This window comes from Vidua macroura, chromosome 12, assembly GCF_024509145.1.
Source record: "Vidua macroura isolate BioBank_ID:100142 chromosome 12, ASM2450914v1, whole genome shotgun sequence".
Lineage (NCBI taxonomy): Eukaryota > Metazoa > Chordata > Aves > Passeriformes > Viduidae > Vidua > Vidua macroura.
The window spans coordinates 997,870-1,015,814 of record NC_071582.1 but is presented as its reverse complement, the minus strand read 5'-3'; the positions used below and the strand labels follow the sequence as shown (position 1 = coordinate 1,015,814).

The 17,945-nt window shown below is 39.5% G+C and overlaps 1 protein-coding gene across 1 annotated transcript; it reads right to left on the bottom strand.

Annotated features, from left to right (window-relative positions):
• Positions 1-538: 538 nt before the first annotated feature.
• CHRNA5 (cholinergic receptor nicotinic alpha 5 subunit) lies at positions 539-15,963 on the bottom strand. Its single transcript, XM_053988534.1, has 6 exons — positions 15,809-15,963; positions 7,341-7,492; positions 7,008-7,052; positions 5,126-5,235; positions 3,342-4,173; positions 539-1,355 (listed from the first exon to the last, which is right to left on the bottom strand). Exons 1-6 carry the CDS (start codon positions 15,912-15,914, stop codon positions 1,194-1,196), a joined length of 1,407 nt encoding a protein of 468 aa, XP_053844509.1. The 5' UTR covers positions 15,915-15,963; the 3' UTR covers positions 539-1,193.
• Positions 15,964-17,945: the final 1,982 nt, after the last annotated feature.

Below are 17,945 nucleotides of genomic sequence, written 5' to 3'. Positions count from 1 at the left end.
GGTATTCTCAACTCAGTCAGAGAGAAAGAGAAAGGTTTTCTAACCAGGCAAGAGCCTGGGAAGCAGTTGGGAAAGAATGTAAATAATTCTCTAATCTATCTTGTTATTCACATTGTTTATAGATATGTTCTGCTACTGTGTGTCATTCACTGCACACCAATGGTGACACATGTTTTTACTCTAAGACCAATGAAATTCATCTTCTCGATGTTCTCTGTATATAGAGGGGTACATTTGAAATAAAGAGAGAGCTCATTTTCTTTGCCTTCTGATCTGGAGTTCTCTGTTCCCATCCTGCTCAACGGCGTCACTCCACAAATTCCTTATGCCTGTGCTTAAAATCTTAATTCTGAGAAACACCCAGATACAGGAAATAATGAACATGTCTGCAAACTAACACACTGTATCAAATTCTTCATCAAGAGTAAAGAAATCTGAATGTTCCAGCCCCTTAGAATACTTACGCACCTTGGGAAATCAGTTAACTGCCTTTGCCTTCCTTTCCAAAGCTGATGGAGACATCAATATACACACATCCTTTAGGCATTTTAAGGTTTATTAAATGCTTATGTTGGTATCACAGAATTAACAAACTTTAAAATTTAGCAGCAAATTCCACTGAAAATTTACAAAGGCCAAATATGGCCAAATTGCTGTTCTTAGTTGTATATTATATATACAGGAAGTTTAACTTATATTTTTATTATTTTAAATCACTCTGGCAAAATTTCAGACTTCTACAACACACTGAAGAGACCAGATGAAAATTCACCTTTATATACTAAATTGAAATAAGCAACTCTACTGTGTAATTGCAAATATTTATTATTCAGTATAATGACTTATATAGTAATTTAATAATTGGACTACAGTGATCATCATTAAAAAATTGAAATCCTTCTATATCACAGTAGGTGTCAGTGTCTGCTTTTTTGATAAATCATACGTGCCATGGCTTGAAAAGGTTCTTTTAATTCTGACCTGGCTTGGCAGTAACTCAGTACACTGGCAATAAGCAAACTGACTTCTACGTGTCCTGGGAATGCCATGCTTTAAGATAAACCTAATTTTCTAGTTCTGGGTTTTTTTTTTTTTTTCACTCTACCAGAAACATGCCTACAAAGAACATGCATGGAAATAGAGCTACTGCAAAACTCAGAGCCAGGTCAGTAGGACACAGCTTCAAAAATATTTTATGCATTTGCACTGCCTATGTGGGTAGGGACTATTATACTTGCCCATTTATGAATAACAGGAATAAATAACACAAGTGATCCAATTATTGAAACCAGAAGAAAAGCCCATAAGAACATTCGATCAAGCACCTGAGCAATGTATTTCCAGTCTTCAACAACCTAAAACAGAGAGCACATGAGCTGGTCAGTGTGTGCAAGAACAGGTGAAAATACAGTACCAAATCCTGCAATTCTTAGTTATTTCAAGGTACACTTTTTCCAACCATGTCCCTATGATAACCCTCTGGAACAATATTTTATAATTATATTGGGAGTTAGAATTGAAGCAAGCTTCCCTCTGTGAAGATTGACAAACTATGTAGATTTTGATGCAGAAATTGACCCTGAGAAGCACCAAAAATCCTCATCTATACAGATGAGACCGGCCTGCCATTTTCTAACATACTGCAGGATACATGGCACATGACATCATGACGTGGAACTCCCAAGCAGGAGTTGGAAGCAAAAGTTGTAAAAAAACTCCAAACAACCAAAAACACCAACCCGCAACAAAAAACTAACCAGAAAACCAAAACCAAACCTCCCAAGTAGTAAATAATTTTTTTTTTATTGTTAGTACAGAGCAGCTGTTGTGTTACAAAGAATTGCTGAAAGCTGCAAAGAATTATACACTGGGGAGAATACTGACAGTAGTTTCAAGAATACTTTCCTTTTTGATAAAATTATTCATATCTATACATAGTTGTGCAAGCATTGAAGATATAATTGTGCAAGCAAATTAAAACCCTGCCAAACAATTGTCTTGGATTTGAACTGGAGCTATCCATGTTTCCCAAGCTTAATGCTTCCTAAGATGTAAGGCTGCAATAGCACTAGCTGTCTAGTGTTTATTAACAACTTTTGCAATTAAAGCTTGCATTCTCTGGAGCCCAGTAATAATAAAACAACTGAATCCCCAGTCAGCTGTAAATTAATTTCCAAGGTTTATAGTAACAACATTACACTTGAAAAACAAAATACTTACTACGTGTCCCTAACAGTCAACCCTTAATTTACAGGAAATTATGTATTTAATAGCAAACTATTCTATTTCTGTTGTTCATACAATGCAGATGCTGCTTTAATGTACAGCAGATACATTTATTAAAAATCTAGGCCGCGTCCCTTGTGACAATGTCAGAATCAAGTCCTGAGAAGGCACATCAGAGGAGGCACATTGCTCCTAGTCTCATATGGGAGAACACACTCTCAGCAAACAGAGCCTTCTGAAGGCAGCAATTCCCATATAGACTGAAAGAACCTCAGGCTTTGCCATCAGGAACAGACAGTACACCACAAACTTCTGTATTTCTACAAACTTCTACATTAGACTGGAAATAGCATTTAAGTCTCTGATGTACCAATGGTGCTAGCTCAAAGAGCATGTAAAGAAAACAGATTTCTAATGCTCCTACACAAACATTGTAAACATTCATTAAGGATAATTAAGATAAGGAGAAGAGTGAAAATGCATTCTGACACTAAAAAAAAAGCCTCTGACATCTTTTAATAAAACTTAGGGACAAATAATAGTAAGGGTAGAAGAGAACACTTAGGAAGTCATTGAGTCCATGTTTCAATGGACTGAGCACAAAATGGCCAACATATGGCTATAGCCTGCATTTAAACTAATATAACTTAGAGCACTCAAACTGTTTTTATTCAGAATTGAAAGCTGCAAGATAAGTCTTGGCAGTATTTATTTGGAAAATATAAGGCAAATGCGTTTTTCAAGATAGCCTTCAGGTACAACATTAAAGTGAAAAAGAGCTCCTTCTCCTGTCACCTCAGAAGTGCTGTAGGGAACAGTTACAGTACATGCTCTTGTCACAGACAAGTGTCTCACAATGTGTAACTAATGACAAGAACTTCTCAAAAACAGCAAAAGACTTTTGAAGACCCCAAATACTGTACTGTATCAGCCAAATATTCTCAGTATTGTACCATGTTTGCACTTTTTTCCAGTGGAAACAACAACACAACTTTCAGCATAGTCCAAAAGCTGGGAATCTGTAGCACGTCTTTAATATGCAACTGCACAGTAAAGCCCTTGGTTTTCTAATTTGCACTTGTACAAAATCAGTAGAGCAGGACTAACACACCCACCTCGCGAACTTCATTCTCCTTCATCACGTGTCTCGTAATATAGCGGATGGAATCCAGAGCTGCTTCCAAGGTGTTCCTGGATGATTCTGATCCGTTCATATTTGCTGTTTCCTCCTTCTGAGCAAAGTACCTGTCGACGTGGCTTCTCATACAGAGCAGCTTGGGCAGCTTGTGCAGAAATATCTTGCGAACCCAGGGTGCCATGGCGTTGTGTGTGGACGAGGAGCGGTGGTGGATGTTGATAGCAAAGACAGTGATCACAATGGACAAGGTCACAAATATCATAGTAAACACCAAGTACTCTCCTATGAGCGGGATAACTTTAGAAGATGATGGAATAATTTCTTCAATAACAAGAAGAAAAACAGTCAAAGATACCAGTACTGAAGTGCAGAGTGAAATTTTTTCACCTTCATTTGAAGGAAGATAGAAGACAAGGACAGTTAGAAATGAAAGCCCAATACAAGGAATAATGAGAAACAAAGTGTAAAAAAGTGGCAAACGTCTAATTATAAATGAATATGTAACAAAAGGATACCAGCAGCATCCATCAGTCCTGTTTCCTTTGCTTCCTGTTGCAGTCACTATTTCCCACTCTCCATTATCAAAAAAATCTCTTTTGTCAACGTCATAATCTTCAAGAATTAGATCAACCTGTGAGCCATCGTAAGTCCAGGAACCAAATTTCATTGAGCAATTTTGAAGGTCAAAGGGGAAGAATGTTACATCAATAGTACAAGAACTTTTGTAGTTTGCTGGTGGAGTCCAAGCAATGGTGCCATCATATTTCACCACTGTTTTTGTAGATGTTCCCTCAAAACGTCCATCTGCACTGAAAGTAGAAAGATAAATGCAGGCAATTACAATGTGGGGTGTGGGGATGTATTTAAAGAAGAAATTACGCTTTGTTATTGTCATTTCAGCTGTCTATCCCTTGATAGCAAAAATTTTGTGTTGTCTTCATAGTCAACTTTTTCCCCTCAAATCTGAAGCTAACAAAGGTAAGCAGCTTTGGAAGACTGAAGAATATTTTCAAATCCTGAAAAGATCTGTGCAACTTTCTACGGTCCCAATGTCTTATGAAAGGACTGTAAAATTCTGATCTTTAACAGCACGACCCAGATCTGGTGTTTCTATTAGTAAGACAGAATAAGTGCTTTTAAATTCAGCCAAATCATAATTATTGAAGAAAAATAGTCACGAAACAGGTAAAATAATACTTGTGCCCAGACTTGAATTTACAATCACTGCAACGGCCTTTTATCGTTTATTTAACGGCCTGACTTGACAAGTCAGGAAATGTAAAAGCACTGTATGTGCACCTGAGTTGTGCAGAAAGGCTAATTCAGTAGTTCTTGTTTCTGAGATCTGTTTATTTTCAAAAGAAAAAAAATCAAAACCAACCCAACCCCCCCTTACAGTTAAAGGTACCTGACTTTAATTCCATACTGAATATAACCTACAGCAGCATAAATTAATTACTTCCCTCCCATCACACTACACTATTTATACCCAGCACTGTGCAAGACATTTTTCTCCAATAAATAAAAAAGTTCACACAATAAAATGTGTGAGAGGGACTGAATTCCATTCAGAAGTAAAGCAAAACATTTGAGCATTTAACATGGCAACAAAAGTCTATTTGCATTCAGAGGCAATTTCTTCCACAGGTTCTTAGCCCAATAAATGTACACATTATGTCTATCCACTGAGCCTCATAGAAGCACTTTGGCCAGCAAAGTTATAAAGTAAGTGCATTTTGTATGAAAAGATTCAAACCTTACTTGTCATAGAGCACAATATCTGGAATCCAAATAGAATCTGATGGGACACGGATAGATGTTATTCCAGCATAGTCTTCAGGATTCCACCTTAATTTTACATCTATCCATTCCTGTGGATATGTGAGATGTAAAAATCATTATTATTGGGAAGTGGATTTCAGCAGGGTGATACCAGATGAAAACAGATAACAGGGCAATTAACAACAATCAAACTGAACTAAAATGTGCATAAAACAATGAAGTTGCTGAACAGACACGCAGTTATGTCATTCAGTATTTGTTTTCTGTTATAAGAGCTACTTGACAATGTTTCTGTACAGAACTTAAGATATGATGTTCCTTTTTCAGAGCATGTATTTATAAGTAAGAGCTATTATAATTGAATTTAATTGTATAAATTAAATTTTAAAAAAGCTTGCTCTGGATGAATACCAATGACTGGAAGCTAATCAGAAGCAATTTAAACATTTTCATTATACAAAAAAACCCATCATGCTCCAACTCTTAAAACTGGTTCAACTTCAAGAAGATCTGCAGAAGCTATTAAAGAGGGCACAAAGAATCATCAGCCCACATGGCCATCTCACATTTGCTGATTAATCTCAAAGTTTTCCTAAAAATAAAAACTTGGCCTAAAATTACAGTTATTGAAAAGAAGGAAATGGGAAGAAAAAGGAAAAAAAATCAAATAAACAAACAGAAAAGAATTAGCCCAAACAAAAATAATTCCATAAACTAGTAAGTACACCCAGCATCTGCAAAGATTCTTCTCAGTTGAATCAAGAATGATTTGTGAGCAGCATTACCTAAGTAAATAGTGGCAATTAAGTTTAGCACTGGACTCTCACAATTACAAAGCTTGAGGCTTTTTCCTGCCCCAACACAAATATTCTCAAGAGAAAAAAGTATTTCCTTCTAGCAAGCATATTCAACTTTGAAATTGGAATTCTACGATAATGTACATCCAATAATTTCAAATATCCCACAGGAAAAAGACCTGAAAAAATATTATAGAGAACAATACACTAACCATACTTTTCTTAATGAAGCTTTTGAATGAAAACTTTTGTACTGAAGCAGCAATTTATGGCTGGACGTAGCAGCCACAGGCCCTGCAAGGCCTCCCTGGCGGTGACTCGCCCAAGATAAGAAATGCCTGGTGATGATGACTGGACCAAGAGACCCCTCTTCTGCCTTCGGACCCTTGCTGTCTCTCTGTAAGACCATAGGTCATATCCACCTCGACCCTGGCTACTGGACAATTTCCAACACCTCTGCACCCATAGAAAGCCCCATTTCTGCCCAGTTTGGCAGCAGAGCTGTCACTGGAACCCTTCGCAGGCGCTGCCCATAAAGACACCTCCGTGGAACCTCACACAGCCTTCTCCCCTCTCCCTCCCCGCGTCTGCCCGGGGCACTTAGCAAGCAGGGAGCTGAAATCACTGAAGAGCTGAATTCACCAAAGAGTGATCTCACTTAAGAGCTGAGCTGCTTGCTAAGCTTGCCTGTGGCTGGGAGCCTGCCTGGGACACCTGGACAGGTTGTGCTTAGCAGGACATGGCTATCTGGGACACCTAGAGAGCCCGAGAACCCAGACCGTAATGGTTGGATAGATACACCTTGGTATATTAAATGGCCATGCAATGCCATATCATATTGCTTTTAATTTGGTGAATTTTTATTTACCTTGTTGTTATGGTTTTTTAAGAGGTTTGTTACATTTTTTTTCCCCCCCAAGGACATTCTATAAAGATACTATGTGAAATAAAATTTCATGCAGGAACTAAATTTTTTGAATATACAATTTACTAGAAGAGTTTCTCCTAAATTTTGATTTGCAGTTATGGAGCTTCAGAAATTTTCATCAATATTTGACACATACCTGTTTCAACCATACATTTGTTGTCATCAATTGATTTTTCTCATCCTGTAAAATAAAACATGTATCACAAAAAATAATCTATCCATAGGAAACAGCTGCTTTAGTTCACAGAGGTCTGTAACTTAAAATACAAAACAGACTGCTGAAAACATTCTAATCACTAAGTATGTTTATATGGGAACATTATATATTCATCTAAAGGGCATTTTTATTACACAGATAATAATTTAAGATGCTTAATCTATTGTGTTTAACAGGCACAATTATTTCACATGAAATTATGCTCCTTTTAAAGCTAGTGGAAAAAAAATACAACTTATTTACCATACATACCACATCTACTAGCTGAGAGATTGCAAGGCCAAACTTGATTTTTATGGTGTCATTCAAACGTTCCACTGGACGAACCCATCTTTGATAGTCTTCAAATAAATGCTTAAACAAACGATCTTCACTTTTAGCAATAAAAGAAGGTTCAGATACAGCTATATGAAAACAAAAAAAAATTGTTAACATTGATTCAAATGAGCAGCGTACATCTGCATTCTTGTGTCCAAACAAGCTTTTTTTATGCAGAGTTCAATTTCTCATCTCATCCCTTTCTCTCTAGAAGCATGCCCAAGGTCATGGAAGTAGAATTTTCTGAAGTTACCTGGTTTTATCAGCATCCTCATGCCATTATCACGCTTCTAAAATTGATGACTCAAGAACATTAAGATAATCTCAGCAGACAAAAAGCTCTTATATCCTTTACCCAATGCCATGCAACTATTGAATTCCTCTAAAACCAAAAGCTGATCTGTGAGGGACTGAAGTTCTGTCAACCTACATCCACATTACACGTCTGTAGTATATTGCATAACTTGCAATTCAGTTTGAAACTTCAGTCTCTTCACGTTTAATGTATTTCTTCTAATGTTTGGGCACATTTACCAAGCATACATTTTGCTGCACTTGCAGAGCACTTTCCCTCACGCTGTTTTGTATCTTAGATGCATATGCCAAACTATTTACCAGCCAACTCTCTACCCATTCTAATGTTACACTGACTGGAATGCACCTTTCTAGTTCTTTTTCATAGCTCTCAAGGGGTCATTTTGGGGAAGATGGAGAGAGAGGGGATGAAAAAAGAGAAGATCAGAGTCTAGCTAAATAACTTGAGTAAGAACAGCTTTCAAAGGTGTTGTGAAAGACCTGAAGATGGCTGCTGTCTCAGGAAGCACAAACTACACATATCACCTTCCATGGAAGGGTCTCCAATCCCCAGACGTAAGTTAGAATGACCACCAGAAAACACTGACATGTTCTAGATAAAGATTTTTACTACTCATCAATGAAATTAAAAAGGGAACTACTACCAAAAAAAACCACCAAGCAACTATTATCAGCAGTTTAAGGCACAGCATAAACAAAAGAAAGGCGCTCACCACCATCTCCTTGAAATGCAGACTTAAAATATTATGCTATTACATAAATCTATGGCACAACCTCTCTAGAAATCATGTGCTCACTAACAGCATCCATCTAAAAAAAGATATATCAGAAGCAGAAAATCACCAGAGAATGTCATAAACAGATTAAAACCAGAGACGGTCATCCATACAAGGAGAGATTTAAAAGATTAACATTACTTTGTTTGTAGAGGAGATGAATCTAGTCAACACAGCAGAAGTAGATCAACTAGGAAGGATACAAGCAGAAAAAACATTGGTGGCATCTAATCTTTCTCATAAAATAAGGTAAAGGAAACAAAGTATCAATTTAAGGCAGCATAAATAATGTCTACTTGAAGTTCATTACCATCAACGTTCAGTAAATCAGCGATTCATAGATACTGAAGAGGATCAGGACTTTAGAATTGCCTGGGATGACTACGCTGTATGTCAGGTAGTGTCACACCTGCACAGGGTATCAGTTCTCATTCCCACAAACCTCAGAGTTTGACCAACACTTCCATGACTTGGCATTTGTGGCAGAGGCTGGGCTAGCACCACTTAAGCCATTAATTTGAACTGAGCTAACGCAGTCCCACATGACTGCAGCCACTGCAGTCTAGACAAACGAAGATGGACAGCCTAGGTTTTAAGTTCCCTTGCATTCATCAAAGTGTGACAGCAGTGGATTCCTGCTGCGCTGCAAAAGGCTCCATGTACAAGTCCTTTGGTGGAAACACCCAAAGCACTGCAGAGCTCAGCAAAGTAGTTCCCTTCCTTTGGCACTGCAGGTGTGCAGCAGTCCAGTACAAATATTATTATTTTACACACTAACCAGATTTCTGTGAAGTGTCATAGTAGCAGCAAAAGCAGATTGCAGTTAATGTAGGATCAGCACAGTGGGAGCAGCAGGACCCCTTTTTCCTACAAGTCCTACCCCACACTAATGTGCTGCTGAATGGTTCTTGCTGCAGGCCAAATCAACATTTGGGTTTTAAGACAGGTCACCCTTCTGTTTCAAAATACAAATCTTTCTGCTTCGTGGGATGTGCAAAGAACGGATGGGCAACTTACACCATACTGCTGAGATAGCTCAGGTGGATACAGCAAAACTCACAGGACATAAGAACTGCTGCCAAAAAGGATCCAGCAACAGAATGTTGCACATATACAAACTATCCTGTAAATGTACAAGTGCCAAAAATGTATTTAACTGGTTCACTATCTCCTCATTAGCCAAGGATTTTTTTCTTATTCGTAACTATAGACAGATTTGCCAAGCCCTACGTTTTACAGACATCCAAAAGAATGCTTCCTGAAGACACAACTTAATTTCTCTATTTCTATATCCCTATTTCCTGAATTATGAATGGTTTTGTGTACATTTCAGCCTAATATTTCATAAATACTTGATTTTTATAGTAGCATTAATTACATTTCCCTCTTCCAGTTACAAGTCTCAACTGAATTTAAGACTGACTATGCAGCTGGGTATTATCTCTCAATTAATTGACCTTGAAGCAATGCAGAGCCAAAGTTGCACTTTCACCATTTCTGTGTTCCTGTAAGATGACCTCCTGTGCATCGATACAGCACCTTCAGGGTACGTGTTGTTTCCAGATGAAGCTTCTCTTAAAACACAGCATCTCCTCTGCTATGCTAAAAGGGGACATGTTCCTTTACTGCTTTTATATACGTAGATTATTTTTCAAACATTTTATACTCAGACCTAGAGTACACTCACTGATCTATTACAATGACCATTATTTACTAACAATACAGTTCAATTCTTTCTTTCTTTTTTTTTTTTTTTTCTGATCACAGATGTATCCACACTTTTCAATATTTCTAGTTTATTCTCTTTATTAATACGCTGGAGCAAACTGGTCTAGAAAAGACATCTTGAACAAAGGAGAGCTCCATGAAGAGGCTGGGAATGGTAAGAGTTTATTAAGACTTGGCAAAACCAAAATAAGTAATCACCCCTACCTTGTACATTTTATTTAATATGGCCATTCAAATAATTTGCTACACAGTCTGCATATGTTTTATCTCTCTTTTCCACGTATCTATGATTTTAAGATTACAACAAGGGGCTGTGGTTCTTACTTACTCCTTGTATTAACATCAGTTAAAAAATGGTGAAGAGCTGATGACAAGTGGAAAAAAATGTAAAGAGAGGAAAACAGGTAAAACGGTTTTAGTGGCTTAAGGCAGCAGAGTAGCTATGCTGGCTGGAGAAAAACAGAAAGAGGTTATGACTAGCAAGATTAGCAAACAAACAACTCGGAGTACAATCTCATACTAAATCAGATGGCAAGAGATTAAGGCAACACTCACCCCAGCCACCAGCTCAGAGTACTAAAAAATACTTTAAAGATCTGTAGCCTTTGAAGGGCAGTTCTGAGCTTGCCTATATTTGTGTGTCTTCAATTTTATTGAGGCCAGGGAACCTCTGCAGTTTAAATCAGAGGTAACTCTCTGCACTGTTCAGTGGTAACTCCCAATGACAACGTTTTCTTTAGTATTTGCACCTTAAGCTCTTCTTACTGCCCCACAGTAAAAGTCCATATTTAGCAACAAAAAACCCCAAAACGACACACCTAAATCACATATGAGGTTGGATGGCCTAAATTTTAATTCTGCACAAAGGAGACAAATGTTTATGCACAAAGCAGACTAATGATTTCATCTTTTTAAACTCTGAAGTAGCTGGAGAACGCTTTTGACAAAGGCTAAGTAAAAACTCTAATGAATCACTTGACCTTGAAAACATTGTGTTTAAAAATTTGGTTCTACCATTTCCCCCCTAGATATTTAACAAACTTTTTTATTACTTTGGAAGAACTATTTATAAAATAGGGTGAAACATTACATGGGCCTCAGATGCATGAATAGCATGATGAAATATGTACATGTCTATTTATCTTGTTAACATTCTCAAGTCAAAATTTCACATGGGCTGCTAATGGCTGACTTTTTAAATGTTGTAGCTAAGAAACAAAAGATGGGTTTTACAAAAGAATAATACTTTTGTAATTTACTGTACCATTATGGGATTAAATTTCCTAGCATCTTAATGTGATTTAGCAACATTATTCCTTTTATAAGAATTACCAGTGAAATAGGCTTGTGTTATACCAGTGTTTGTATACCAGGCTTGATCCCAGACGTATTTTCATAAATCTTTGTTTTTAAATAGGGGAACACCACAGTCCATGTTTCTCCAAATAATAAGCTTTCTTTGAACTCTGTATTCTCTGCACTTCCTTAGATAAAGAGTCTAAGAGCCAGACTGGCAGTGCCAATCCTTGGTCCTTATACACTAAACAGTGCAGTTCAAAGCATTTTCTAATTTAAACAGTGTAACTCAAAGCATTTTCTAATTGACAGAATACAGTGTTAATGATTTCAGTTTTTCTTTGCATCACTACTAGGTGCAGTTTCAAAGGAGGCCTATGGGGAAAAGGAAAGGATCACTTTTTGGAAGTGCAATGTTAACATGCATATTCAGAAGTAATATATATTACTAATGTATGTTTGTAATCATATACCATTACAAGAAAAAAAGCCACTACTAAGGACAATAAACATTGCAAAAGATCCATACTTTGCAGTTAACCTTACATTCTTTAAATCTGGGGTATTATAACACAAACTATTATCCACAAATCTAACTGCTACATACTACAACTAATAATTTGCTTAGAAATCTGGAAGATGAAGGTATACAGTACACCTGCCTTCAATACTCTAGTATATTTATTAAGATGATCTCCTGTCATTATTTCATTAGGTAGAAAAGACAGGTAATGTATTAAATGGAAGTTTTATTTTTATACTGATTCCTCTGACCCTTTGAAAAGGATCATGAGTCACACTTTCTGCATGGTCTTTAATTTTTTGGGCTATTTTTCCTTCTATCCATTAGCAATTGCCCAGAATCCAATCACAGTCAAGCTTTTAATTAACAGCGAGCATTTGGAAAGATCACAATCATCTTAACTAGGATGTCTGTAAGTCAAAGCAGCAATACCAACTCTATTCTATTTACTGAATGCAAGTCAGAAAAGCCAGCTTTTACATTCTGAACTTCCCAGAACTATCTTTTCCTCCCCTGTTTAAAAAATAAAGGCAAACCCTATCACCACACCTACAAGCATGGAAAAGGTGGCTTTAAAGTTACTGGGAAGATTTGTGCCTTCTCTCTTACCTAGCACATCAACCTCAGCCAACCAGTAGCAAAATAAAATTACATATATTGGACATGAAACTGTGAGGAATTTTGAACTGCAATGCTGCTTAGTACTTACCGATACGCACAGAGGTACAAGAGCTGCTCGCAGAAAGCAGGAAGGTGTTTTTCACATTTAACTCAAATTTAAAATGTTAAAGTTACAACTTGATAGTTGTAAAGGAGAATGAAACTACCCCTAACAGCTTAGCAACAAGGTATAATTATGGCACATATTTCTGAATACATGTACAAGTTTGGTTAGTAGCCATAAAAGACTGCCATGTAGTTTGCAAACTAACCAAGAAATAGATGTGAACTGACAGTCAGTCTTTAGATTAAGAGCTAACTGGACCACAAAGAATTGGAGAAATTCATGTTTCTCCAAAGCCCACCAACCATTCCTGTCTGAACAGCCGCACTATGGATTCTAGGGTCAGTCCACACCACGTGCCAAGCAGCTTCCTGACCTCCCTAGGGACATGACTGTGACATGAGAGTGACAGTCACCCGCAGCTGTAACTGCAGGCCTGTGCTGCAGCACTTCCTCCCGAGCTCATTACACACAAACGTGCTCCACTCAGCTCCCACAGACAGAACCGGGATCCTTCTCCCTGCCCGACAGCCGGGCCACGGGAAAAGGCTGCTTCGTGTCAGCCTGCCCTGGGGAAAAATCCTGTCACGCTGAAGGCAGGAGGACATTCCTGTAACAGATCCAGGATTTTATCATCTCTCTTTGTACCACTTTTAACCATTCCACCATTTTCACTGATTGCTGGCCTGTCAGTAAAGACTGAAGATGGGCTGTGGAGTCAGCACCGAGGATGCTGAAAGCAAGCAGCAAAAGGGGGGTATAGAAGTGCAGATGGCACAAGGAGCACAAGGAAGGACAAGTATGTAGAACCTGATAAGTAGAACCATTTATAAATTTAGAGGCTATGTGTCATGGAATTAAACACAAATCCAAAATGTATGTAAAAACGACCTTATGGAAATAAGAAACAGGTCAAGGCTTCTCACAAGCTGCCAGTGCAGCCCTGGGTGCTGCAGACGATGGGCACCAGCCTTACCTTCTGCCTCAGGAGTGTTTTGCCCATTCAGCTCCATTCCAGTCTTGGATACACTGGAACACAGAATCCTACAGCTCACAGAAATCAGCCACATTGCTCAAAACCAGATAAGGAGATTTCAAAACCTGTAATATCACACAAACCCCAGGTTCTGCCATTCTAAAAAGTGGGAAACTATGCAAGTACTTTCTTCCACAGTTCCTTCTACAAATCAGCACAGGCATTTCTCCACGAACCAATGCTCACATTTATCCCCCCAAGAACCTCTAAAGAAAGCACAAAATATTTAAAAAGAAAAATCACAAGAAACCCATACAAGCAGGAAGGTTTGCAGCTTCCTGTTGGGTAGGGAGAAGGATTTGATCTGTTAAACTGAGTGGAAAATGCTTGGGTGCATGAAGTGCCAGGGAAACACCATCACAGGTCTGCAGCACAGCACAGCAGGGCCAGGCTAGAGGTTCTTGTTAACCTCAACTCCATCTGGGCATTCAAGTCTCACCTGTTAGTTGAAAATTCAGAGCAAGAACAAAATATACTTTGACTGTATTTTAAATCAGCAAGTGTTTTCTCCTGACATTCGGAGTTAGCCAAGATAAAATACTGGTTCGCTATTAACTGAAGGAAATATCAAATTAATTCACAAGCACTCTTATTGCAAATTTCATTTTATTTTTGAAAAAACGAGTTATGAAAAGAAACTTTAGCCTCACTGTATACAATCAGTTCTCAGTGAAGTCAAAACTGCTGGCTTGTGCCAAAAGACAAAACCTGGCTTACCCTGACTGCAATTCCATGCAGTCATATAAATCATATAATGCAACACAATAATTTTGCATCTTCTGTCACAAAGAACAGGAAAAACACTACTTTTCCAAATGTTGGGACAAAGAATAGTCTTTTAAATCACATTCAGCAACAACAGACTGAATATCTGTAGGCTGAATTAAAACCTAGATGTTGATGCAATCAACTTTCCATAAACCATATTTACAACCACTTCTTCAATCTTCATTTAATATAAAAAAAAACACTCAAATTTATCTTTCATTAATTTTCTATCTGCCTTTAATTGTTGTAGTAATGGTTTCAAGACATTCTGCAAAACTCATGGGAATGTACTTACAAATTATGTGAGTGCAACATTTTTAAACAACTGTTTCTAAATAAATCTGTGGAAGAGCAGTGATTTTGCTCCTTTAATCTGTGTAATTCTTTAAACACTCCAGCTTCACATACTGTTTTACATCCTTCAACTCAGAAAATTAAATCCTGAATTAATTATGAGAATGCCTTTTTGAAGTCTAAGAAAGGATGCACGACCAAACTAAAGAGAGTTGTGTTATAAATTCTTAAGGGAGTTGTTTTCATGTGCAATCTCACGTGCATACGCGAAATTACAGTTATTAAAATAGATTCTGCAAGTTTACCTCCGTACCAGATGCAGAGCACGCACCACAAACCTACAACTGCACCTCCTCTCAAAAAGTGAGGTTAAGAACCGAAAGCTATGGCAGCTGAGATCTTTAAAGTGTTATATATATATACGCGTTTAGGAAAAGGTGCGTAAAGCAACGAAATGTGAGGCATCCAAGACTGATAACGCACCTGAAAAGCTGTGGTTTAGCAGAGACATTTTGCCCCTCTTCGGCGAGGGGGCAGCCCCGGTGAGCCCGTTTGACAGCGCTCTCCGCAAGTCCCGCTCGTTTTCCCAGAGCCAGCGCAGCCCTGCGATCCTCCCTCAGCGGCCGCCACCGCACCGGCACCAGCCTGACCTTAAACCTCGTCCGGGAAAAAGTTGACGGCGCGCAGAGACCCCCATCTCCGACAGCTTGCTCCCCCCCCCGCACAATCCCGCCTCATTTCCCTCACGAACCGCTCCCAGCCGGGCACGGCCGGGCAGGGCAGCGGCCGCGGTACCGCCCGCTCCATCCCCGGCACAGCCCCGGCTGGGTTCGGAACCCCCGGCCGGCCGAGCCCTCCCCTCCGACACCCTCCCGCCTTTCACCCTTCCCCTTTCTTCCGCCGACCCTCAGCCCACCGCGGGGCCGCCCCGAGCCGCCTTACCCTCGCGTGAGGCTCCGGGCTGGCCGAGCAGGGGCGCGCAGAGCCAGGCGAGGAGGAGCACGGACGGAGCGAGGCCGCGGCTCGGCGGCGCTCCGCGCCCGGCCATAGCTGGGGCACGGCCCCCGCTCCCTCCGAAGCCCGCGGCGGGAGCCGGGAGCCGCTGGGGCCGGGCGGTGCTGGCCCCGCCCCGCGGGGGCCGTGAGGGGCCGCGAGGGGCGGGAACCGCGGGCTCGGCCCCGCCGCCGGCCCGGCCCCAGCGCCGGCCGCCCCGGCTGCCGGGAGCCGCTCTCGGCCCGGCGCGGGAGCCGGTGCGGTCGGAGCGGCTCCCGCGGGGAGGAGGCGGCGGCGCTGCGGCCGCAGGCTCGGTCCCCGCGGCGGTGCCGCCGCCCGGGAGCGGCTCTTGCCGAGGCCGAGCAGGGGCGCGCCCGGCGGGGCCGGGGCCGCTGTCCCGCGCTGCTGCGGCTGCGGCGGCAGCGCCCGATCACCCCGGCGCGTCCACCCGGGCAACGCCTGCTGCATCTGCACCGTGCTTTTGGGAGGGTGCGAGTGTAAGTGACTTCTGGCTAAAGAAAGGTCATCTTTTAATTTCCATTGCATTTGAAACACTCGGTAGGATTTTTTTTTTTTTTTTTTTTTTTTTAAGTTTCTAAATCGGCACGATTTTTAAAACTTTTCAATTTAGAATATTTTGGAACTTTTAATCTAAGATAGATAAACTAATGCAAGCTAAAAAAACTTGGGATATTTCCACATCTTTAGGTGTATTATAGATATACAACATACATAATAAATACTCTGTACAAAACACCACTTTTTTCTGTATCAGATAAATAAAATCTGTTACAAAAGACAATTTGCAACATACACACTGTAAAACTTAATCAGTGATTTTTCCTAAATCATCCTAGTGGAAATGTATAGTGTACACATAGCCAAAAAAATAGAAGCAGCTGCCATTAATGCATTTTTTACATCTAAGACAGTGTTTAATATTTCATAGAGAGAAAAGACTTGGAAAGAAGGCTAAATGACTTTACCGTGTTAATCAGCTTCTACATGAAAAGTGCTAGATACTGCATTCCTCAGGAAAATAGTCCTTATTTAACTCAAAAATTTAGCAACTTTATGCCTTTCTAAAATGAGCACTACCCAAAGAGCAATTTCATTAAGCATGTTGTCAGTTGTCAAAATTCTTTTATACCAACTGCTTATTTTACAGAAAAACTGAACCTCTCTGTGTAAACAGTGACTCTTTTCAATGACCAAAACAGAATACTGGAGCATTACAAACCCTTTCTTAATTTTTAAACTCATGTTTTTCTGTATTATCTTTTCCTGCAGCCATATTTGGGTTGTGCATGTCTGTGCAAGACATAATGCAGTCTGTACAAGCACACAAAACAAGGCTGCTTACACAGGAGTTTCTTCCAGCACACTTCTAGTGACAGGCTGTATTGATTTGAATGCTCTGCAGAAAATATGGTCATTTTATATATTGAGAATCCATTTGTATATGGCATATCTTCTACAGTCAAGAGTATTTGTGTAAAGGATGCAGCTTGCTCTTATTTTGAAATGCTCAATGGAGTTGTCAACTCAAGATTTTATAGTAAATGGAAAATATATTTTAGCCCCAAACAGGGCACAAACCCCCAGGTTTTTTTTTTGTTGTTGTTGTTTGGGGTTTTTTGTTTGTTTGTTTGTTTTGTTTACACTCTAGTTCTGATATTTTCTGAGTGCTTCAAGAATTACTGTGCAACATTTGTACTGAAATTGCGACTGTAGTTTTTGGTGGAAGCTGGTTCACTACTGCACTGCACCTGGTGTTCCTAACATGAGGTTATCAGGTGAAAACCTGTATTTCTGTGCACTGCAGCAGATGCATTTTAGAGCCATAATGTGTCACTACCAATGTTGAACATAGCTGCCACTAGAACGTGCAGGACATAGGAAAATGGTTTTATTACATAACTGTGGATTTGTGTGCAGCTGGGTCCTAACTAGGCAAAACAGATGCTGTAGGATATAAAAGGATTAAACTGTCTGGGTTACATGCCTAACATTTTGCTAAATATTTTATGTAGCATCATATGGCACATGTTAATTATGTTGTATTATTAATGTTTTAGAAAACAGT

What these genes read in the sequence shown, in the direction of transcription:
- CHRNA5 (XM_053988534.1), bottom strand. Translation starts at nt 15,914, where the DNA reads ATGGCCGGGCGCGGAGCGCCGCCGAGCCGCGGCCTCGCTCCGTCCGTG. An exon ending in GCCCGGAGCCTCACGCGAGG is followed by an intron (nt 7,493 to 15,808) that starts GTAAGGCGGCTC and finishes GTTTTCATATAG; the next exon opens with CTGTATCTGAACCTTCTTTT. An exon ending in AGGAGAATGAAGTTCGCGAG is followed by an intron (nt 1,356 to 3,341) that starts GTGGGTGTGTTA and finishes TCTCTGTTTTAG; the next exon opens with GTTGTTGAAGACTGGAAATA.